The sequence below is a fragment of the Sarcophilus harrisii genome, chromosome 1 (assembly GCF_902635505.1).
Source record: "Sarcophilus harrisii chromosome 1, mSarHar1.11, whole genome shotgun sequence".
In the NCBI taxonomy this organism is placed as follows: domain Eukaryota; kingdom Metazoa; phylum Chordata; class Mammalia; order Dasyuromorphia; family Dasyuridae; genus Sarcophilus; species Sarcophilus harrisii.
Window position 1 is genome coordinate 333,387,936 of NC_045426.1, and position 25,513 is coordinate 333,413,448.

Genomic DNA, 25,513 nt, shown 5'->3' on the forward strand with positions numbered 1-25,513 from the left:
GTAGAAATAGTTTCAATTTCTTCATCTGAAAATTATCTGTTCATATGCTTTGACTATTTAGCAATTGGAGAATGGCTTGAATTAGCTATGGCTATTTCTAATGAGCTGAGGCATTGTGCAGGGTAGGAATGAAGTGAGTCAGCACTGTGTAACTCACTCTTCCTTGAATATCTGGTGAATAGTTTTGTGAATAATTGAGAGGATGGAGAAAAGGGGAGATTCATTTTTTAAAACCAGTAGATTCATTTTTTAAAACCAGTCAGTGGTTGCACAAGCTACATGGAATTGTAACATTGCAAATGATTGAGTGGACTACCTGGTATCTCAGATTTAGACAGTTGTTTTAACTTTACAATTCAGTATTTGTACTGAATTGCACAATTCATAATGCATCTAATGAAAAGATGAATGTTGTAAATGAATTATTCTAAATCTTCATCAATAACTAAATATAACTCATAAGGGCTCATGAATTTTGTAGCATTTTTAAATAAAATTGTTTATGTAGACAAGAGTCCAACAAAAATATTTCTTCTACCACCCCACCCCCCTGACACCTCCTTATCTCTCACACCATAGGGGCAAGCCCAGGTGGCAGAATAAGTGAAGGTTCTTGTGATAGCTGGTATTTCAGAAAAATCATCCATAACTAATTGCTTCCATTTCTTCTTGTCTTACTTCCTCTCAACCTCTTCCAACCAGTCACTCAACTGAAACTGTAACATTTGAGAGAGCAAACTCTTAAATGATAAATTGTCAATTTTCAGTCTTTACTCTTACTGACCAATACTGACCATCCCCCCCCTTAGGTATACAGTTTTTTCCTGCTTTTGTGACAGCCATTAATAAGTTAGCCCAGAAAAAAATTAAGCATAATCATATTGGGAGGGGGGGTGAAATTTTGATGAAGTAAAAGACTTCCAAGCACTTCTGAAAAAAAAAAAAGAAGAATGCATAAAAAATGAAGTGTAAACATAAGTCAGGAAAAATATAAAGGGTAAATAGGAAATATAACCATAAGGACTTTACTACATATGGGCAAATGTTTACATTTTAATATAGGGAGATGATATTCATGTCACCTTTGAACTCTATTATCATCATGAAGAGAGTTTAATTAGAAGACCTGGGAGCAGCTCTTTTATGTCTCATTAATCCAAAAAAATGCAATTGAAGGAAAAGAAGAATATACTAGAATATGAGGGATGCAAAGGACAGCAGGAGAGAGAAAGTTAAGAAAAATCCTCTTATGTAATCTGGATGGAAAAGACGGGGCTAGATGGACACATGAGCTTCACTCTCATGTGAACTGGTCCAAGGAGGATAAATACACAACACACAAATAGGGAAAAAAGGGAGAAGTGAGAATTAGGGATTACATTAAGAAAGCGATTAGTTTTAAGCAAAACAAACTTTAATGTGGGATAAACAAAAAGATTTATAACTTTTTGCAGGGTGAAAAATGAGAAGGTATTCATCAACTGGGGAATGGACAAACAAGTTAAGATATATACATGTGATAGAATACTAATGTGTTCTATGAAATGTTGAAGGGAATGGTTTCGAAGAAACTTGGGAAGATTTGTATGAAATGATGCAGAGAGAAGTGAGCAAAATCATAAGAACAATTTACGTAAGGTCACAAATATTATAAAATGACTTTGAAAGAATGCAGAATGAGACATTCTTTTGGTGAAATGACTAATGTGGAAATTTGTTTGGTTAACTATATATGTTTATGGCAGGATTTTCTTTCTCACGGAAGGTAAGAGATGGGAGGGAAAATTTTTTCCTAATTGAAAAATTATACAAAATGTAATTAAAAAACAAACAAACAAACAAACAAACAACCTTCCTCTTATCATCTGTTGTCTTGTCCTAAAACATACCTGTAACCACCTTCTCCCCTTGGTGAGTCCTTCCTAAGGTCTCCATTTTGGGAAGAGGTCCAGAGCAGCCAATCTTCATCTCCCTCCAGACTGTGTTTATGACTTTCCCTATACCATGAGACTGGCATATATTTCCCTTCTTCCCCAGCAACTGAATCTCCTTCTTAGATGCTCACTTCTCCCAATAGAATATTAGCCCTTCAAGTGCAAAAGCTGCTTTTCTTTTTGCTTAATTTGCAATCCCAGTCTGTACATAAAAAACACTTAAAATACTTGGTGACTGAGACAGACTAAACTCAAATGGCAACCTCTTTCAAACTTCCCAATTTCTATTTAGCTACTAGTATCTTTTTAGTCATTTGAGTTTGCAGTCCTAGGCTCATACTTGTTTTCTCTCTCCAATAATCTATATAACCAATCTCAACCATAATTCTTCAACTCAGCACTTAGAAAACTTCACAAAGTTTTCTTTGTGCTCACCTTACCACTTTTATTTCAAATTACTTTATATTCTTTACATTACTTTACTTCTAAACCAGCCTATTCATTATTTCCCAAATTCCGCATTCTATCTTGTCCCTGGGCTTTTGCCTAGGTCGTCTGCTAAGTCTTGAATGTACTTTGTTCACATTATTATCTCTTAAAAACTCCAGCATCCTTCCAGATCACACTAGGTCCAGGACTATCTTATACAAGAAGGCTTCCCTGCTGTCCCCATTAGTATTTTCTCCATCTCCATTTTTCCTGTGTTTGTTTATCTCAACTTCACACCCACTCTCATTTAGAAAAATGTAATTTCCTTAAGTTGAGGCAGGAATTGTTTCTTTCTTTCTTTTTTTGTTTTTGTTTTTTCTTCAGATACCTAGCAACTAACCTAATAATGGGCTACATAATGAAAACTTGTTAAGTGGTCATCAATATGAATTTAATTTGTTAGATGAAGGGGCTAGGCTAGCTCTAAATCTGACTCTGTTGAGTGACAACATAAATACAAAGACCCTCTTACTTATTCAATATTTGAATTAAGAGAGTTCTGTGTACTTGACAGGAAATGCATGTCTTCTCTCAAAGAGATATAGGTACACAGTTCCTCAAATGTTGATTTAAAAATGGGCCTTCTCATTCAAATGTAGAGAATTTAATAGGCTAAGGATGAATGCCCAACCAAATTCACTCTTCTCTTCAATCAGCATCATTGGAACCCTACTTTTACAAAGAAATATAAACTCCTCAAGTTGGCACCAATACCATGAAATGTATTACTGACCTAGTCAAAAGAAGGCTGGGATAGACATAGTAAATGATATGGGAAAAATACCAAACTGGGACCAATAGTAACAGCTGACTGCCTGGAATGCAAACATCTATGTCATCAAACCCAAGAAGTAAAGTTCAGACTTTAAAAAAAAAAAAAAATAAATAGCATTTTTCAGTTCTCTAGGTCCCCGGAGAAAAGGAAAACATCCTAAACTTGCTTATGAAAAGAGAAAAGAACAAATGCACATCACTAAGAGCAATCAGTAGGTGTTAGTAATCACAGTGGAGTCAAGTTCAAGTGCCCCTCTGGCAAAAAAGCAAAAGGAATCCCTACTGTAATGATTTATTGCTTATTTTTAAAAAGAAGCTTTTATAAAATATTAGCATTAGGAAATGAAAATTAAAAGAGAAAGTTCTAGAGTTTAGTAATTCATAGGAAACTATTTAAAATACTTTATTAGAAACTCAGTATGAATGTATAATGAAGCTCAAAAACACCAGGTGCTTGAAGAGTAGCCCAGCATGACTAACTGGCAAAATAAAAAAAGATAATAATAATAAAGGAGAAATATATTTTAAAAACTAAAAATCTAAGAGGGCAAGGAAGGCTCCTGAGCTTGATAGGTCAGATGTAAGTAGTGTTTAAGAATCAAGAAGCTTGAGTTTTAGACATGGTACCACCATTAACTTATTCTATGGTCATAAGCAACATTTCTCTTCTCTGGGTCTCAGTTTCTTTATCTATAAAAAGAAGGAAATGGACTAGTTGATGTCCAACAAAACTTCTAGCTCTAACATTCTAGACTCTATTCTCTAAGTTTCCTTCCTGCACTAACATTCCATGATCATGATACAATCCGGTAAACCATATTTCCAGAGTATTTTTTTTTAAACAACCCTATGAAGTCAATAATGTCTTTGAAAATCCTTATTTTATAGATGAAAAAGCAAGGTCAAAAATGTCCTTAAAATCCTTATTTTATGGCAAGGTTCTGATTTGTTTATGGTTACATAGTATCAGAGTTCAAGTTCAACTCTTGGACCTTCTACTTCAAAATCTAGTGATCTTTCCGCCACATTGAAATTCAGATCAAATATAAATTAAACACTGCAAAAAACATTTACAAAGCACTTACTGAATGTTGTGCACTGTGTTAGGAGGTGAAACAATGCAAAACTAGTAGACAAGACACTAACAGAGACAGCTACAATACATAATTCCATATGATACATGCATCTGAATTACAAAATAAGTGTTAAATGAGGTCTGAGGCCTGTCCCAAACAGACATATGGATCTCTATGGATATATATGTAAACACATCATCCCTCCAGACTGTTATTTTCTTTTCTTTGTATCCCCATCACTAGCACAGTACCTGATGCATAGAAGAAACTTAATAAATCTTCCTCACTGACTACAAATCAGGGGTGATAAGGAAAGACTTCAAAAAGACAAGGTTATATGCCTTAGTCTTTAAAGGACAGATTAATTTCCGCCAAGTAAATTAGGAGGCCATGCACATCAAGCAGTAGTCTAATTTTCCTCATCCATAAAAAGGAAAGGTTTCGATTAGATGATCTCTAAATTCATGTCTGGCTCTAAATTATAATTTTAGATTGATTCTGGGAACTTCAGATAATGCATTTCACTTCTTCACTGGAAAAGTCAGTGGAACCTAAGATAGACACCCAATCACTGAAGAGTAAAATAAATATAACCTAAAGGAAAGCAGATAAGCACTGTGGTTTCTACAACAGGAAATTAGGCCTGACTAGTCTCTTAAGGTTCCGAGTGGGTAAATATACACTTGAAGAAGGGGAACTATTATTTAGAATTTCAAAACTCCCTTGACAAAAACTTCTCACCAAAGGCTTAAAAAAAAAAAAAAAAATTAAGACTAGGGATTAAAAAACTTCTCACCAAAGGTTTAAAAAAAAATTAAGACCAGGGATTAAGAGGTTATTTGTCCAGATTTAAGGAACTGGTTGAGAGAAAAAGGTAGGGGAGAAATATTCATCTTGATAAATAAAAAAATGCAAACAGTGGAATTTTCCAAGAATTGATGAAAGGACTCAGCAAAGTTAAACCCCTTCACATTCTGGCTACCATCTACCTTGCCAATTAGTTCCCCCCCCCCCAAATTATTCCCAATCTTCACATACTCTCCGATTGAGTCAACCCAGCCTTCTAGCTATAATTGTGTAGATTTCATCTCCTACCTAAGTGTTGCTGCATAAGTGGTTGCCCTAGTCTGGAATGTACCCCTCTTTACTTGTGCCTCCCCAGAGCCTCAGCACAGGCACCACTGCTTATAAGAGGTTTTTCCTGATTCCCTGCTTTAAGAATTTTGTCCCTCTCAATACTACTTGGTTTATACTTTGTATTTATTTATTTATAAATGTATCATACCCTTACTCAAATGTGACTTCCTCAAGGGCAGAGGCTATTTGGAGTTACTGGTCTTTTTTTTATCCCCAAAGCCTAACACAGTGCATCAAAAAGGTACTTAATAAATATTCATAGAATCACAAAGTATCTTGAGAAGAAAGCTCACAAACAAAAAAGTACATACAGATAATAGACAAACATTTATGAAGTGCCCTGGGGACAACAAAAATAAAAAGAAAGAAAATAATCCCTGACTTCTACAGAGCTTACATATTATCAGTTATAAATAGACAGATGTTAGACTGTTAAGATGTATTTCACTAACTGCCAAAAAAATTGGCTCCATTCTTCAAGGTCTTGGTCAAATGCATAAATAGTATATTGTCAAAAGAAGAAATGATTTTTAAAAAAGTCAGGGATTAATATGTTGCAAGATTAGAACTGGGATCCAAAAGTATATTATCAGGTAGGAATGGTGGCCTCAAGCTAACAAGATGAAATGTTAGAGATAACGCAAAGTCAAACAGGTCTCATGAAACAAAAATAGTATGATTCAATGAAGTAATCCCATCCTCTTATGTTTCCAATATCACTTTTCAGATATTAGCTTGAGAGTAGAGACTGTGCCATGTACAACTTTATACTGATTTCTTCAAGCAGTAATTTCTCAATAAATATTTCTTCAATGAATGAAGAGTCTTTATAGTATCTATGGATTCCAAAATAGACAGTAAAAAAGTTTTAAAAGTTTTCTTAGGGAGAGGAAATAACCTTAGGGACATTTTTCCAGAGAAGGTAGCCTACTCATATATTATTCTTCCTTCCCAAAATATCTTCTCCCACAATAAATGCTTTCCTTTTGTTTTACCTTCTATAATTCCCCCAAAGATATAATTGAATTAACTAGATAATCCATTAGTATAATGGAAATACTGCTAGGACAATGAAGATGTTGTCACTCATTCACACCTTATCAGTTAAGTTATCCTATTTCTCTTCTAAAACCTAGATGAATTACATTACAACTAAGGGAAAGGATGACTCGGCTACAGCACATATAAAGAGAAAAGTCACAGAATATAAGTACTTATATAGATATGAGGTCATCTAGTCCAGTGTTTCCCAAAGTGTGGTATGTGTACCCCCAGGGGTACGGAAAGTTTAGTGGAGATACACGTTGCACCGAAGTTTTGTGGGGATATGCACTGCACCATGCTTAGTTGCGTCTAATTTTACGTTCTCATGAGTCAAGTCAAGACAATCTTGTGAAGCATGAGATGGTCCCATGTGACATGGCATGAATATACTGCACTTTGTTACAGAGACAACTTACTTTGTTAATAAGGGCTTCTCCAGGTGCTTGTGTATTTTTAGCTTTTGTGCATTTTTTCTTTTAAGAAAGGTTTGTTATGTGCTTTACTAAGTCCCACTGATTTTGATTATTTTTATATAGAAGGATGAAATTGTTTGTGCCAAGATAACAGATCATCATAATTTGGTTCCCTGGTTGTTTTGAGATGCAGCTCCACGTCCAATAGTCTGTTCCTTTTTTTTCAACTTAATGTCTACAAATGCTGAAAAAACAACTCCACATAAATATGAAGTTGGAAAAGGCAAGGTGTATTTCAGAATTTTTTCTGTTAAAACAGGATACACATGTTGCATTTGTAACCAGAATGATGTTAAAGTGCACTCCTTATGTTTATTTTTCAAAAATCTGTCTGAAGTCAATTCCAACAATTGCTCTTCTTCCACATGCGACAAGCCTTCTGGCATGGATTTATATTTTATTATGAATAATTTTATTTTTCATTTATTATTATTTTGTATATGTACCAAAAAAAGAAAAATAAATATATTTTGATTGTTATTAAAATACATCCATTTTTCTGACGAAGGGTACTCAGCGTTACAAAAATTATAGAGGGGGTATACATATGTCAAAAGTTTGAGAAACATTGATCTAGTCTAAGCCTCCCATGTTATACAGAAGGAAACTGATACACAGAGATGGGGAGGATATACCAGAGTTAAGAGTGACACTGAGTTCTCCTGATTCCCAACCAGTACTGTCCCCCACTGTACCAGGAAAACCCTTAAGTTCATACCAGACAGAATAATGATTAAGAAATACAAAGAAAACTACAGCAACTCCTAGAAATAATACAAAAAGTCCCACTGAAGCCCCCAGGCAATACCAAGTGCTAGTGTGACTAGAGGTAGGATGCATCTCCAGCAAGACTTTGTGTTTGAAGACAACAAAGGCAAAGAGCTGCCCTGAGAAAGCCCTCCATCTAGTCAGAAAGCCCCAGGGTAGGAATCTTAGAAACCCCCCCGGGAGTGGTAGTGGGCATCAACCATCAACCAATGCAGGGCCACACTACCCAGATCCACAATATTTTCTGTGTTAGAGACCTTTAATGAGCAAGTGTTCTAAACCTTAAAAGTACAGGGGGAGCTTAATTTGGGGGTTGGGGGTAGCTGGTAGCTGGGCATGAGAATCAATGCAGAAGTCCAAGAAATACAGGGTAAGACTAAACAGGGCTGAATACTCCACCCAAAGTACAGCAGGGAGACAGAGTACAGAGCTCTAATTCATAAACTAAAGCTGAAGAGATAAGTTAAGGAAGACACAAGGATTTAAAAAAAAAATTACTGTAGTTCTTGCAATGGCCAAAAATCTAGACAAGAAAAAAATTAACTCTGAAATAAGTGTAAAAGAAAAGAATGAATCATTTGTTTTTAAAAATATATTTTTCTAAGATTACATAAATATCTATACAAAATTAATCAAGAAATTTTTTTTAAGCTCTTGAGGAAAGTATTGGAAAGAGAATAAATATCTTTGAAGAAAAAGTAGTAACTTTGCTCAAATAACAGAAAACCTGAAAAGTAGAAGGGCTTTAACAAAAATCAACAACCCCATAAACCAACAAGAATGCTAAAACAAAATCAAATGACTAAAAGAACTATAAGAAATTTAAGGCAGATGACATGAAAAACAACTGACCTGGGAAACAGGTCAAAAATAGAAAATTTAAGAATCAATTGATTCCGTAAAAACACAATTTTTAAAAAGCTTGGAAATAAAATTTCAAGAAATCTTTATAGGAAAAATTCCCAAATCTATTAGAGCTAGATGGCACAATTAAAAAAAAAATCTCATGATCAGCTACTGACATTCCAAAAAGAAAAGTCATAGGGAATGTTACACCCAAAATCCAGAATTTCTATGTGCAAGGAAAAATAACTATAAGCTTTCAGAAAGAAGTTCACCCCAGACCTGGTGACTTCAACTATAAATGAGAGAAAACGTTAGAATACAACTTTCCCAAAGGCAAAATATATGAATATACAACTAAGAATAATATGCCCTGAGAGGACAACAATACTATATGATGATCAATTCTAATGGACATGGCCCTCTTCAACAATGAGATGAACCAAATCAGTTCCATTTGTTCAACAATGAAGAGAACCAGCTACACCCAGTGAAAGAACTATGGGAAATGAATATGAACCACAACATAGTATTTTTACTCCCTCTGTTTTTGTCCACTTGCAGTTTTGATTTCCTTATCAGGTTATATTTACCTTATGTCTAAGTCCAAATTTTCTTGTACAGCAAACATATTTAACATGTATGGGTCTGCCTGCCATCTAGGGGAGGGGATAAGGGAAATGAGGGGAGAAATTGAAATAGAGGGTTTTGCAAGGGTCAATACTGAAAAATTACCCATACATATATCTTGTAAATAAAACACTATAATAAAATATAAATAAACAAATTAATTGAGTGATTGATTGGGGGGAGGGGAAGAAAAAAAGACTCAAGAATCTGAGACTTAGATTGCATGTCCTGACAGCTTGAAAAAGGGAAAGAAAAGTAAGGGGGAAAGTAACACATTAGTATAAAAAGGGATGAAAAGACCATATAAACATGGAGAAAAGGACGTGACTAGAGGAGGGACTTACTTTTATCTGAAAAACAAAAAGAAGGTTGAACACACATACACACAACACACACACACATACATCAAAACCAACAGGGAAACAAGAGGGAATGGGGAGTGCGAGATTAGGAGGGAATGGTCATAAGCAAATCAAACTTGCTGATCCTGATATAGGGAGGAATTAAAAGAGAGGGGGGAAAAAAGCTAAGAACTAGAATTAACTATGCAAGAGCTGGACAAACTGTGGTATAGGGATGTAATGGAATTTTACTGCACCATAAGAAAGGATTAGATGATTTCATCCTGGTAATATATCCTGGGTAATATAAACTGACACAGAGAAAAGTGAGCAGGACCAAGAAAACAATTTATATGTGAAGAACAATATTGCAAAAACAACCAAAAAAGAATTCAGAACTCTGATCAGTGATCAACTTATGACTGACTCTAGAGGACAAATGAGGAAAGCATGTAACCTATTTCCTGTTAGTAATGATGGACACAAGGTGCAGAAAGAGGCCTACATTTTTGGATATGGCTACTAAGTGGATTCATTTTGTTTGACTATGATTATTTGTACATTTTTTTTTTTTGAGGGGAGGGAGGTTGGCAATAGTAATACAAAAAGGAAAAAAAGGACACCGAAACATCTTTCTAATATATGGAACAGAACAGAAGGAAGCACAGTAAAAATTTAAAAGTAGTGTGTGGTACTTATTATCTATTTTAGGTAGAAGAGAAAGGCGGGGTAATGAAACAAAGATTCATGGTTCCATATACTATAATATTTTTTGTGTCTCCCTCTCATATAAAAAAAGTTTTTTTTTCCTTTTGTTTTTAAGTTCAAAATTAAACAAATGTTAAAAATGTTTAAAAAGTACTTTCCTTACATCTGTATGGTAGACAATGTAAATAATATTACTTCTTCTATTTTATAGATGAGGAAACTGAGGCCCATACTCAGAAAACAGTATCATATATCTTTTTTTAAAAAAAAAAATTTATTATAGCTTTTTATATAGAAAACATATACATGGGTAATTTTTCAACAATGACCCTTGCAAAACTTTCTGTTCCAACTTTTCCCCTCCTTCACCCCACCCCCTCCCCTAGATGGCAGGTGATCCAATATATGTTAAATAGAGCATCCTATATCTAACAAACAGCAGCATCAGGTCTCAAATTCTATTTTTCTCAAGCCAAATATTATTTCTATTCAATATGTATACTCTTGTATGCAAGATGGAAGCTTTGCAAAAGGATAACTTGCCCTCTTGTCCATAAAGCATATAAAGATATTTTAATCAACTAGCTTTGATAGTTGTTGTTTTTTTAATTTCCTTTCCTCTCTTTCCTTCAGGACAGGGGGTAAGGGTAAGGAGGTAGGACAGGAGTCCCTGAGGGTTCAGCAGAAGTATCTGATTTTTAAGATATGGAAAGGGTCACCAGGAGCAAGGCAGCTTTGAGGTAGGTAGAAGATTATTTCCATGGGAACAGCTTGGGAGAACCCAGGGAAAGATCAGGGTACAAATTACAAAGTCAGATTCAGTGGTGGCCTGCAAAGTGACACAGCTAGTAAGCTCTTATTTGCTAAGACTATCATTGACCAAGGTATCTTTCCTACAGAGATCTTTCCCATTACAATTCCCCTCTGTTTGTCTACTGTTTCTTCCTCAAAGTTTAATTGAAGAACAGAAAGATCAAGGCAGGACAATCTCAATATCATTCTTACTGCCAAAAGAACCATTAGAATGAAGAATGGGTGAAGGGAGAAACAAAAATAAATTATATGTTTATTCACAAATCTTAAAATTGAAAATGGGTCACAGGTGATTAACAGTTTTGACCAATGCAACTATCCATACTGGTTGCCATCACAGATTTCCAAAGTGTAAAAGTACTGAAAAAAGAGCATCAGTAGAGACTGGTGTGCTACAATCAGATGAAAGAGAATCACTTCAGAGTTAATAGGCAGAACATAGTCTATATGAATAATAGGGCCTCTTTCAACTCTGAAATACTAAGATTCTCTAATTATGTTTGTGTAAAATTAGAATTCTCAAGGACGGAAAATTTCACAGTTTGCTCAGAAGTCTCTCTGATTATCTTGCAAAGGAACTACAGTTCACCTTCAAGTGAGACTTTCAAAGAGGTGGTGTCATGAACCACATGAGCAAGACACTAGGCCCAGCTCTGCCACTGACTTGCTGAGTGATCCTGGCCAGGTGATTTGCCCTCCTTGGGCCTCCATGACCTCTCTGCTGATGGGTTGAGGTGCAGTTCTCCCCCTAATCGACCACCGAGAGATTTATGCTTGCTAGGGCACAGTGAGGAGGAATCAGCACACCAGAGCAACAGCCAGCCTGGGCAAGGACAAAAAGTGTGACTAGTGACCCACGGGATTCTTGCTGCACAACACTTTAAAGGCAGCAGGTACAACCAACCGCAAAGCCCTGCTAAGAGGGCAGCTGGGGTAGAAAATTTCTGCTTTACAACAGAGTAGGCTTTTCACAACTCCTCTGATCCTATTACATGACCTCAATGTTCCAGATTTTCTTTTATCCTAATTCAGTTCAGCCCCTTTGCTGAATGGTTCAAAAACATACTCCCTCTTTTCTCTGGTCTTGGGGAAGAACACAAGGCTTCATTTATTCCATTCCTGCAAGTATCAGATAAGCTTAAAGAGTTACAGTCTTTCAATAATGCATTTAAGAAAAGAAGTGACATTTTGTTACCTGTAGGAGATCTTCATTAAGGACTTCTGTTTTCTCAGCTCTGTGGATAGAAGAAAAGACTTGTTTAGAGAAAGGAATAAAAAGTCACAATTTCCCCAAGTTTCCAACAATTGGGGCATTTCAAATATAATGGGTAAAGTGGCATCGTGAATGTGTGTGTGTGTGTGTGCATACACATACATATTTATTGAAAAATATATAAAAAATCATCCCTGGTATCGCAGAGGGAATTGAGGAGGTTATCTAGTCAAACCCCCACCCCATCCTGTCTTACAAAATCTCTGACAAGTGCTCTCTCCTTGAATATTTCCAGTGTTGGGGAAACTCATTTTTGAAACCTCAATTTGAACAACTTTTACTATTCCTAAAAAGCAGTTTAGAATGGGGGGAAATCAAATGTAAATAAAAGTTGGGATTTTAAATCCCTTTTCTCCAAGTGTTAGAACTTTTTTTTCCCTAAAAGAGCTTAATGTAAAGACAAATATTATGCAGTAATAACTATTTTCCATGTTATATATGTGTAAAATACAAATCACTTAATACTTGTAATTTGTCATATTTCCTCCAGAATTTCCTTTGTTCTACTCCAATTTCCACTTAAAAATAAAATCAAAAATAATGTTTACTCTTCATAATTACTGCCCTTCTCAGCTTAAAAAAAATTTCTTACAAATGCTTCAGCCTTCAAAAAATTGCCCCTACCTGTGAAAGTTGTAACAAAGCTAGAACAATCAGGGTTTTTATTTTTTACCAAGATGCTAAATTTCAGAGTGTGTCAACACTTTTTTTTCTGGCAGATTATTGACATTAGAGTATATATCATATGTAACACAATAATAGCTGACCTTTATATAGCACCCTAAAGTTTACAAAGAATTTTCTATATATTATCACGTATGAACCTCGCAATAAAAACCTTGAGATAAGAAATACCAGTCCCCTTTTACAGATAAGGAAAATGAATTCAGAAAAGCTAAATGACCTATCCACAATTAGAAAATGCCTAAACAAAGTCTAAATTTAATACCTAGAAATCAAGAATCATCGTATTTAAGACTACATTAGAACCCAAGTCTTTCTCAAATTCCAGCATTTTATCCACTCTGTCTTAGTCTCTCAGCAGCAGATGAGTAACAATGTTAGAGATCACAGAGATGATCACATTGTCAGAGATCATTTAACATCTTCCTTGGTTTATAGAGGAGAAATCCAATGCCTAGAGAGAAGTGGTTTGCCTGAGTCAGGAGTAGAGTCTAATCCCATCAGCTTTCAGATGCAATGTTCAAAGAATCACCATTTAAAAGATTAAAATTGAAGAAAAAGAAAAAAGAAAAAAAAAAGAATAAAAGATTAAAATTGGAACATTTTAGCTTTGTTACCTCTCCTTAGAATAACCATTAAGAAAAATCTACCCACCTTTTTAGGTACAACCTAAATCCCAGCCATCTCTGATGACGCAAATCCCAACAATCCTCCATTTTTTGGACTCCTATTGCACTTATCATACACTTTTGGGGCTTGAGGCTATCCATACTTGTTCTCTAATTGTTTGGGGCTTCTCATCAGGTATCTCCAATTATATCTGCACTTTACAAAAGGGACCACACACTCCAACCTTCTTTCTCCTTCCAGAGCATCTAGAACAGCACAGAATAGGGAGCAAGACTCAATAAAAAACTGCTCTTAAGCAGGGAAGAAGTGGGTGATAGTCACAAAGAGAACAGCTCAGGTTTAAGATGAGAGGATTCTTCTGGTCTGTGAGTTGGACTAAGTGGCTGCTGAAGTCCTTTCCAATTCTCCAAAGCTATAATTCTATGATAACTGTTGAGAAAAGACATCATAAAAGTCTCTTCTCTAAAATAAATCTCTCCAGGTTCCTTAATCACCCCAGGTATATGAATGTTCTCCAGAAAGTGAGGGAAATTATGGGACAGAAAAGTTTGGAAGAAATCTCTGGGCAGTCACTTCATCCCTCCGGAACCACAGTTTTCTCTGCAACATGAAGGAGCTAGAAGAGATGTTCCTTCTGTTCTAAAATCCTATGTTCTATTCTCCAAATTAAAAGCAGAACAAAAACATAAAAATTTATTATTTCTAATCTGGAAACACTCACATGAATTGATGATGAGTGAAGTGAGCAGAACCAAGAAAACACAGTACACAGTAACAGCAAGACTGTGTGAGGATCAGCTGTGGCAGACTTAGGTTTTCTCAGCAATCCCATTGGATCCCAATAGACTTGGGATGGAAAATGCCATCCACTTCCAGAGAAAAAAACTATGGAGAATGGATGTGGATCAAAGCATAGGATTTTCATCTTTTTTTGTACTTGTATGATTTGTTTGCTTTTTCTTTCTTGTATTTTTTTTCCTTTTGGACTGATTTTTCTTGCACAATAGGACAAATATGGAAATATGCATATATTTAAGCTACATCAGATTGCTTGCAATCTTGGGAGAAAAATTTGGAACTCAAAATCTTATGAATAAGAATTATTATTTCTGTCAGCTTGAAGAACTTTGGGGAAGACATCACTGTAGAGCAGAAAGTATGGCTGGCTTGGGAATTAAGAGACCTAGGATCTTATCCAGTTTTGCTCCTGTGTGACATTGGGCAAGTCATTCTAGTTCTTGGAATCTAAAATTTCCCCCCTATAAAATAAGATAATTAGACTGGATAATGATTTCTGAAGTCCTTTCTAATTCTAAGTCTAGACAAGGTATAGGCAGTTGGTTGTGTCTTAACAACCCTGAGAGATTCACTTCTACAATTCCTGTCCCAAGAGAACATAAACCCCACCATCAAACCCACTACCAAATGCCTCCAGTTCTGCGCTTGGAATCTTCTTCCTGCCCTTCCTTTAGCCTATTTTTTCCCCCTGATGTGCACTGCTACTACTTTAGTTCAGAGATTTCTCTGGACTATCAGGTCTCAAAATTTTTGGTTTTGAGACCCATCTAAAATCATAAAAATTACTGAGGACCCCAAAGAGCCTTCATACATGTTAACTATATCTATCAACATTTACTATTTTAGAATTAAAATGGATACAATTTTAAAACAATTATGTTTGTCACAAATAACAATAAACATGTTAGCTAGCATTAGTTAATATTTTTATAAAAGTGAAATTTTAAAAAACTAAACACACTCTCATATTTTATAAAAAACACTTGCAACATTTGAACTACTCAGCACACACACATATATGCCCAGCTGCAGTTTAGACTTGACTTCAACTTCTTGGAAGGACCCACAATTTCACTGGTATGGGTAAACTTTTTACTAACTCAAGATGGCATCTCTTCTCTCTGAGCCTTAACAAACGGCATGCATGAAGCCAGCACACTGACCAAAAACCACTACACAATTAAGTAGGCCGGTCACTAGGTGAAGAAACAGATCCTGCCCAAGCATGCAATGGTGTGTTTCCAACTGGTAGAGTCTGACAGAACCCGGGTCCCACCCACATGGCATTCCAAGTGTAAAGAAGAGCATCAGCCATGACAGGGAGGCAGGAGAACATGGGGCATGTGGAGGAGACAGCAAAAAGGCTTGCTTGGCTACAGTTTAATCAGCATGCAAGGGATTAGTGAAAGAGTAACATGAACAGCAGGTAGAGCTGGGTGATGGGAGGGTCTGAATGCCAGACCAAGTCATCCAAAATTCATTTGGTAGAGGATAGGAAGTCTCCGGAGGTTTTTGAGCAGAGGCATAACAACCCAGGAAGGAAGTCTGACAGATATGTAAAAACTGGAACACCTCATTTAGAAGCTATTAAAAACAATATCAGTGCACGCACACACACAAAACCCCTGAATTGACATAAGATTACCATAGCCTCTTCACAAGAAGGTCACGAAACAAAACAGGCGGACAGTAATAAAGACCTGTGCTAGGATATAAAAAAGGGGTCGGAGAGGAAGGAATGGAGAAACAGCAGAGGCAGAAGTGTCCCTGAATATGAGAGGGCCTAGGACAGAAAGAAGTCACTGGACCTGGAGTCAGGAAAACCTGGGTCCAAATCTCACCTCAGGTATTTGGTGGTTTGTGACCATCAACAAGTCATTTCACCTCTTTGTGCCTCAGTTTCCTCATATGTGAATGGGGGATGAGGAGGGGTTGAATTAGGTGACCTCTAGCACATCATCTTCCGATGCTATAAGCAATACAACGTGGTCACCAATTGTATGTCTGTGACATGCAAGTAAAGGAAATGAACAGAGACAATGGTGGCCTATCACGAGGAAACCAATCTGTGTTTCAAATAGTCATAAGACTTCAATTCTGGGAAGTCCTACAAGGCTCTGGGACTGGATGGGGTGTCTTTGTATCACTAAACTGCAGGGAATTAGGAGGAAATGAGCAAAGGGATGAGGGACTTTCTGAAAGTTTAAGAAAAGAAGAACTGGTCTAGAGTTGGCTTAGTTCTGCTGTTCCCAGAAGAATGATTAAGGGCCACCCAACTCTTGAGAAGCTTTACTCATGAGGAGCCCCTTTGGCAGTCAGTCTCAAGGAGCTGGGACAAGAGCAGCTATCTAATGTAATGAATGTACTCACATCAAGGTCATAGATCTAGAGCTGAAAGGGCCCTCCAGACCCATCTATTCCAACCTACTTAATTTACATATGAGGAAACTGAGGTTTAGGGAGGCAAAGGGATTTACTTCCAAGTGCCTTATCAAAAGCAGAATTTAGTACCAGTCTTCAGCCTCCAGAGCCATTGCCCTTTCCACTCAGCCACACTTCCTGACTGACTGATTTTAAGGGAAGACTAGATGATCACTTGTCAAGAATGCTACATAAGATCCTTGGTCAGGAATAGGTAAGGCTGAAAAGCCTCAAGGTCACTTTCAGTCTTTCTGTAAACAAATTTTAAGAGTACTTGAGGGAAAGGATTATACCTGTATAACACATAACATGCTGCTTGCTGTCTTGGGGAGAGGTAATAGAGGGAGGGAGAACAAATTTGGAGCTCAAAATCTTATATAAATGAATGCTGAAAGCTAACTTTATGTGCACTTGGTAAAACAAAACACTACTGGGGGGGGAGGTCCTTTCAGCACTAGAGGGGGGGGGGAGAGAAGAACACATGGGAAAAAAGGAGAGCAGAAAACAAAAACAATAATTTTTAGCCCCTCTAAGAGGAGGAGTACAAGCCAAGTCACCCACAGAAGTTCCACAGGCTGCAAAGTGAATTTATGAAAACATCATCAATTCTATTCACTATAAGGACACAAATTCTACCCATACCTCACAGGTAAGAGCAGGTTTTCTTCAACGTTTTCCATTCACAATCCCTTTTCATCCAAGAGATTTTTATGCAACTCCAGGTATAATAGGTATAAGTAGGTATACAAACCAGACATTTACTGATAATAAGTTGTAATTTTACAACCCTCATGTTCAGTTACAGGACCAGTTTAAGAAGGTTTGGATTAGAACATCATTGCTCTAGTGCTGAAAGGACCTCAGAGTTCATCTAGTCCAACCATCTCAGGCCACAGATGATAAAATCTAAAGTTCAGAAGCTAAGTGATTTCTCTGAAGAGAGAACTATCAAAGGCAGTTTTCGAATACAGATCCAAACTCTAAAGCTAGTACTTGTTCCATGATATCATGTGACTTCCCCAAACACAACACCACAAGGAGAAGGTAAGAAATTACAACAGCCTCTATAAATGTCTCAGTAATTCAATTTTTCTATTTATCATATTTCATTTCAAAACTAAGGATTTTATTTTATCTAGAAAAATGTAAGCAAACTCAGTTTTTCCTTCTGTTGACATACAAATTTCTACCCCAACTCACTCCCCAGTGTCTCATCATGGCAAACATACTAGTAAGTAATGGAGAGGGATCCCTAGAGGGAAAACTTATAGATTAAAAATCAATGGGTTTTTGAAGTATTAAAGAGTGGTATGATTTGCACAATTATAACATATATAAATAAAAACAGAATAACAAAATACTGCAGGATGTAGAGTAGTATGTACATAAACAGTAGAACAGATCTCTATCAGAGAAACTAATCTACAATAAAGATATCAAAAATATAGAACTAAAGAAACTTTAAGAGAAGTCTCTGATTAATTTTCAAAGGATAAGAATAAAATAAAAATGGATCATTACAATATCGTTAAATTTCACATTTTTGTAACATTCAGCATCCAAGGTACTTTACCTGACAAAATTCTTTGCAGGTATACCTAACAATCAGGATCAAGTTCTCAATGGTCTCAAGATCAGGAGGCAGAAGCCCCTATTTTTAACTCAAAGCTCACCCAAAAGACAAGAGTGGCAGCTGTTCTTGTTTTTATAAATAAATATTGCTAAGGCAGGTGTATTTCCTGAAAGGGAGCTTTGCCCATTTCAAACTGAGTAGTGCACTGGAAGCCAAGACATATCTTGCAAAAACAGCAAAGAAAAGAAAATACAACTTTCCATATTTTTCATGGATCACTTTTCTGGTCCATCATCCCCACAATTTTAAAGCATAAGTGATACTGAACATTTGGATAAACTTGCCAAATTCCACCTCCATAAAGATTAATGCCTCAATGAGCAGAATAACATGTTGACTTATTTTGCATGAGTTAATGTGCTATGGTTGCTAGGTATCACATATAACTGTTATTAATAATACAATGAAATAATGGAAACTATGCAACCTCTTATTGAAGATTGCAAACAAATCTATCTTGCTATCTACCTACCCCAATAATTAGAAAGATATGCCATTTCCATAAGACAAATAAAAATGCTACAAACAGCTTTGTGAATTCAACAAAAATTGTATCACAGCTGGAACATTATTAAAGACCAAATTGTTGCTCACATGTATCTGGATATAAAAATTTAAAGGATAAAATTTATTTTAAGTTCATAAAAACTGAACAATGTTTTTAATAGCTGTTGCTATACTCAATCCTTGAATTATATAAAAAGAAGAGTTTTTAAATACAGAATAGAAAAATTTTAAACTATGGGAACAAGGTACATATCATCCCCACTGTTTTATTTCAAAGATGCTTTCAACAAGTCTAGAAAAAAATCACTTCAAATATCAAAATACTTCTTAGCTATAAATAGTAATTTTATTCACCTAGACAAGAGTCCAGGGAGCATGATACATATAAGAGAACAAGACAATAACTTGTCCTTGTCCTTAGACTATTCCTAGACAAAAACAATTTTCATACAGTGTGAAGGTTTATAAAACACTTTTGTTAAAAATCATCTAGAGAGACAAGCGGTCTAAATGCTACCCTCATCTTACGGACTAGGAGACTGAGTACCAGGCAAATTAAAGTGACCTGTTCCAAGTCACAACACTATTAGGAGTTGGTAGTGAAATTCAAATAGAAGCTTCCTAAATTCAAGTGTTCTTTGCTTTCTTCTCACACAGGGAACTGGTATTAAACAAAGAGCTGAAAATCAGATTCCCCTGATTGCTTGCCCACTGCACCAGAGAATAGGCATCTCTGTGGATGAGTAAATATAACCTCACTAACAATCAGTAAGCACAATGGTTAAAAAACAATCATGAGCACTACCTATCCATTAAAATACGAAAAAGCAATTCAATTCTATAAATGTAGATTAAACTGATGATCAGTCAACACTATGGAAATGGGCACATTAATACAATGCCTCCTGTGGCAAGACAAATTGGCCAATTTTTAAAAGTTTCATCTGTTAATTCACACCAGGGGCTGTAGAGTTGATTGCTGTAACCCTCAGACCTAGCAGCCTCATCACAGAGCAGTGCAATGAGATGTGCTGGATGTAGTGGAGCTCCTCATTTCTTTTCTGCTACAGCTTCCTCCTCTGTCAAACAGGGGGAAGAGGAGTGTGATTAGGGGTCTTGAAGTTATCCTCTGCATCTCTCATCTACTGAAACTACTTCAAGGGAACAGATTTCTAATTAAGAAGCAGCAATACGGCATGGTGGATGGAGGAGCAGCCTCAGAAGCCTTAAAAGCCTCCATCTAGAATAGCCTCTGACAGAAACTACCAGAATAACTCTATAGTTACTTCAACTTCTCAGAGTTCCCAGGAAACTCCTGAGTCTGTAAACTGAAAAGCATCCATAGTGAGGTGTTCCCTACATCAAAACAAAAACAAAAACAAAAAACAAACAAACAAAAAAAAAAAAAAACAAAAAAAAAAAAAAACAAAAAAAAACAAAAAAAAAACATCCACAATCAAACCAGATAAACTTGTCCAAAAATACTTATCAATGGAGAGGCCAAGAACTGAACCTGGGTTTTCATCTGTAGAGGAAGTTCTCTTATGATTAAGCGCCTACTAATACAGGTCTCAACACTGCCTCTACAACAGAGTCTTGCACTGAAATATGAAGAGACATCCCTGGGTCACACAGGCAATAATTGTCAAAGAGACAACATAACCTGGGACCTTCATGGCTTCAAAGCTGGCTCTCTTTTCACTCTCCTGGAAAGATCAGGACTCTCATAAAGAAAACCTATTAGGAAAACCTAAGAGAGTGTGAGAGGGGGAAGTATTTACAGAGTACCAAGGAAAGGCTGCTGCCCTCGAGAAGCCACAGGGCAGGTACTGGCAAAGGGGGGAGCAGTCCGGCAAGGTAGAAAGGGCAGCTGCCCACCCAGAGGAGGGAGGGCCTCATACCTCCCATTCGGCTTTCAGAAGATCAAGGCTGAAGTCATTCATAATGACAATATCAACAGCTAGCATTTCTACTGTCCCCCTTCTGAAGATTTACAAAATATTTTAGAAATATGATCCTATTTTGGGCCCTTGGAACGAATATCTGAGAGGTGGAAGAAAAAGGTACCTGGATCACAGCTTTGTGAAGGCCAATTTAAAGACTGATCTTTCTGATAGACTCTTGGTGGAGTGGGGGAGGGGGGATTTTGTAGGAGTTGTTTCTGGGATTTAACCTTTCTGTCTGGTTGCAGATACCATTTGCTAGGACCTCTGTTTCCCCTAAAGAAAAAGTTTCTCTTGGTGAAGGCCAAGCAGAAGAAACTTGTAACCCTCAGCTCCAGTCACTGTTATGATCTAGAGGCCCAGGCAACTCCAGGCGATATGACTGAGCCCATTAAATACGAGCAGTTGAACTCGGACAATGCCAGGACTTAAGCAACTCTGATGACATGCAGCAGCCCACGGTTATATGACCATGGACAATAACTCTACATTTCTACCATTTTATAGATGAAGAAACAACAGTCAGTATTTAATGAAAAGTACTAAATCTATGTGAGACAAGTCACTTTATCTCTAGGCTTCCTCATCTATCAAATGAGAGAACTGAATTTAGATGAACTTCCAGAGTTCCTTTGAAACCTATAGTCCTACAATCCTAGTGGCTAAACTGAGACCTTTATAAGAATCATCAGTACATACATTCACTGTTCTAACATATCATGATACCTTTAAACAACTTAGTATCTTTACAAGTGGAGATTATTTACTCCTTAAAATAACTGGAAAAAACCACTCATTCTTGTCTTTCCTCTCCTCAGTAAAGTGGAAGGCTAGAGGACCTGCCAAGTCTATAACTGTATTCACAACTTACAGAGCGCAAACACAACCAGCAAGTGTGGAACATGAAACCCCTGAGCTGACCACAAAGCCAGCACTATGCAAGAAAGTTGAAGAGCCAAGCAAAGTCAATCTCTGGAAAGAGCCAGAAGAAGGGCACACAACAAAGGGGAGACTTTTGCAATAGCAGAAATAACAACTTGACAGCTCAGCTGGTTACACAGACAGATGGGAAAAGACAGCAAAACTGAAAATACAAAAAGCCCTGGGGGTAAGGGGACCAAACTCTCTCAAGTGCCCCTGGGCTTCTCCAAACAAGAAGGGACCAAAGAGCCACAGTCTAAGGAGACAAAGAGGAAGAGGGCCTTGAAACAGCCGTGCATTCTAGATATGAAGCTGCGGGAGAAGCTGGAGTCTTTGAAGTGGACTCCAAGCTCTACATCAGAAGTATGGCCAGGCAACTGAAAAAGTGTGATTTTATGCTGTATTAAGAGTGTTTAGAGGAGCAAAGGTTAGCCGTCTGTGCTTGCAATTGGCCCAGCTGCACCTGAGCCCCAATAAGGAGTCCAACCATCAGGGGTCCTGAGAGGGGCCATCCCCCCAAGAGGCCGAGCTGCAGGAGCACAGGCTGCTTTGCCAGGAGAAGACTTGGGGAAAGAGGATCACCATATGAAGAAGAGGGAGTGCATTAGCCCAGCTCTGCTCCAAAGAGCATAACTCAGGATTTAAGTGTAGAACTCATAAGTGAAGACACATTTCAATTCAAAAGCAGAAAGGGCATCATAACAAGCAGTACAAGCAAAATGAAATGGACTGACTCAGGATGCACTGGATCTGATTTATACATGGTCATGAGATAAAAGAACGGGAAGGAATCTCAGGGACCATCTAAGATCATCGAGTTACAGTTAGAAAGACTTCACAGGGCACTTAATTCATTTAATAAATGAGAAAACTGAGACCCAACCAGATTAGCTGATTTGTCAGAGATTCCAACAGGTAGGAAGTGAAAGAGCCAGGATTTATTAACATATGGAAAGTAAATGAGGACCAGTACCCAGTTCTTTCTTTAGAGAAAACACTGAGGATATGTATTTTTATCCCAATTTAATAGGTGAGAAAACAGAAGCAATCAAGTTAGGCAACTTGCCCAGGGTGTTGCACAGAGAAGCATCAGAGCCAGATGAGTCTGAGAATGCAGAAGTTGCAAATCGAAAACCATAGATTATTTGCTTTCTAAAGTTTTCTGTTCATATCCTTTGGGCAAAGACTTGGTTTTCCCCTTCTGATAATGCAGCATTTCAAGAGTATGGCTTTGGTATTACTGTGCTAGTTCCTCTGACTTGACAGGCTACATTTACTATTTAAAGGCAGGCTATGTGATCATAGATTATAACTGAAAGGAACATCATTCTACAGAGGAGGAAATTGAGACTTTCACAATGACTTTCCCGAAATTTCAGAGGTAGGATTTGAACTAAGACTTCTTTCCAACTCACCAAAACATACATACACATATTATAGACACAAACAGAGGGACACAGGATATCCCCAGACCCTTAGTACAGCTAGTTTTAAAATTATTAAATTTGGGGGGGAAGAGAGAAAAAAACATGGGAAATAGTGGGGGGGGGAGGGGTAAAAGAGGAGAGACTGATTGTTAACTTGAAAAAGGTGTGGAAATCAGCATTTAGAATAGTCCTTACGGCACATTTTTAAATGGAATGATCTCTAATGATGTCCTTATCTCTCCAAACTGAAGTGGAAAAGCTGACTACCTTCTTTACCTGATTCCCAGAGTTCTTTATTTATATCCCCCACTCCTCTTCACTTTCATACTCATAAGAAGAATATGGAATTTGGAAGTTGGATATGTCTGGGTTTTTTTTTTTTTTTTGGGTGTGTGTGGGTGGGGGGGGGGGGGGGTTTGGTCTGACCTGTAACCTATGAATGGTTTTTACACTTTTAAATAAAGTTTTCTTGTATTTTAAAATGTTAAACTCTCTTTAGCTCACAGGTTGTAGTTCACCAACTCCAGATGCAGTTCAATTCCATTTTCAGATGAGGAAAACATGGCTTCAAGAGATTAGGTGAATTGCCCAAATTCATATAACTATAGTACAAAAGTTACTGATAGGTCTTATCTTTCCCTATCCTTTTTTATCCTCAGCCAGGGTTCTAGAAAGCTCTTGAGGTCAGGGCTGGATCTTACCCAACCATCTCAGCATCTGCTTAACTGCCTTATCACAATGGGAACTCAATAAACACATATATAAACCTAACTATGTATTCTGGGGAGTAGTAGGGATCAGAAATACTGATTTCCAAAGCTTTCCAGGTCAGTTTTTTATTGTTCAGAGGGCAATCTATACTTTGAGACTTCCCACCTTCCTTTTATCCCATAAACACTGCTTAGCTGCCTGCAGCTTTTCCCAAGTCAGTTTTGTACATTCCAAAATCAAATAAGTCAGGGGTTAAATCTAAATCTAGAGAATTGGCCAAGAACCTACTCGTGACTGGGATGGAGACCTTTGGCCGGGCTACATACATGGTAAGAGACAATGGGTCAAAAGACCAGCGGGCTATTTTAAGCTGCAGCAATTTCCCAAACATAAAAGAAACTGAGTTTAGGGATCATCTTTTAGCCAATATTGACTTCGTTCTGATGTAACAGCAATGATGCTGCTTGTGACATCTCACAATCCCCTAGTGCTTTAAAGTATTTCCCCCACAACCATCTGGTGGGTACAAGTGATTTATTGTTCCCATTTGCAGGCAAGGTAAAACTAAGTCCCAGAGAGGCAAAATAATTTCCCCTACATCCCAGAAGTTAGTGCCAAGAGTTAGAACTTGAAAATCTGTCTTGAGACTTCAATCTAATGTTCATCAAATAGGCTCCTTCTCAAAGGGCTTGAATGATTTTTCCAGTCCTATAAGTAGCTGAGATAGCATAAGCTAGACTGACTCAGAAGTCACTTGACTCACTACCCCTCTGTCTAACTCTGGATGGCCTCAGCATGATAGTAGGGGCAGGACTGGGTGCACTCTACAGTCATTTCCAGCTCTGAAAACATATTTCTAGGTTTTTTTTCTACCTCTGCAATTTTATGCTTCTTCAGGGAATGTACAAAACAAACTTCTCCTGCCTCGATTGATAACAATTGCCATTCGTATAGTTCCCAAAGCTTAGTGAAGTGCTTCATAGACCTCTGAGACTCACAACAGCCAGGAGGAGGAGAGGGCTCCCCTTGAAATTCTTGTTTCTCTTCTGTATTGGCGTGTATGCAGACATGCTATTTCTCCAAGAGAATGTAAAACTCCCCGAGGATCCTAAGACTGTACTTAAGGGCCCTGTACATAGTGATTGTTCAGTTATGTCCAACTCTTTGTGACCCTGTGGAGCAGATTGTGCATGGGATTTTCTTGACAAAGATACTGGAATGGCTTGCCATTTTTTGCTCCAGTGGATTAAAGCAAAAAATAAAATAAAATAAATAAATAATTACATGACTTCCTCAGAGTCACATAGCTAGTGAGTGTCTGAGGATGAATTTGAACTCGGCTCTTCCTGAATTGAAGCTAGTGCTCTATTCACTGAGCTTCCTAGCTGTCTCTTGCAAGAGGGAGGTAATTAATAAAGATTTTTTGATTAACTGATTTTTACAATGAGTACAGTGAAGCTGAGGAAGTATTCATCACCATGCTTAAAACACTTTCTTGTATGCGAAACTGGAAACAACAGATTCAACAGGAATCT

General features: G+C 37.2%; 1 protein-coding gene across 4 annotated transcripts in view; it reads right to left on the reverse strand.

Annotated features, from left to right (window-relative positions):
• The window catches only part of ARHGAP17 (Rho GTPase activating protein 17), a 127,350-nt gene that overhangs the window by 51,988 nt on the left and 49,849 nt on the right, over positions 1 to 25,513 (reverse strand). For all 4 annotated transcript variants that reach the window (XM_031945575.1, XM_031945577.1, XM_031945574.1 and 1 more), the window contains exon 2: positions 12,226 to 12,265. In XM_031945575.1, coding sequence (XP_031801435.1) covers positions 12,226 to 12,265 — 40 coding nt within the window. The remainder of the gene's footprint in view (positions 1 to 12,225; positions 12,266 to 25,513) is intronic.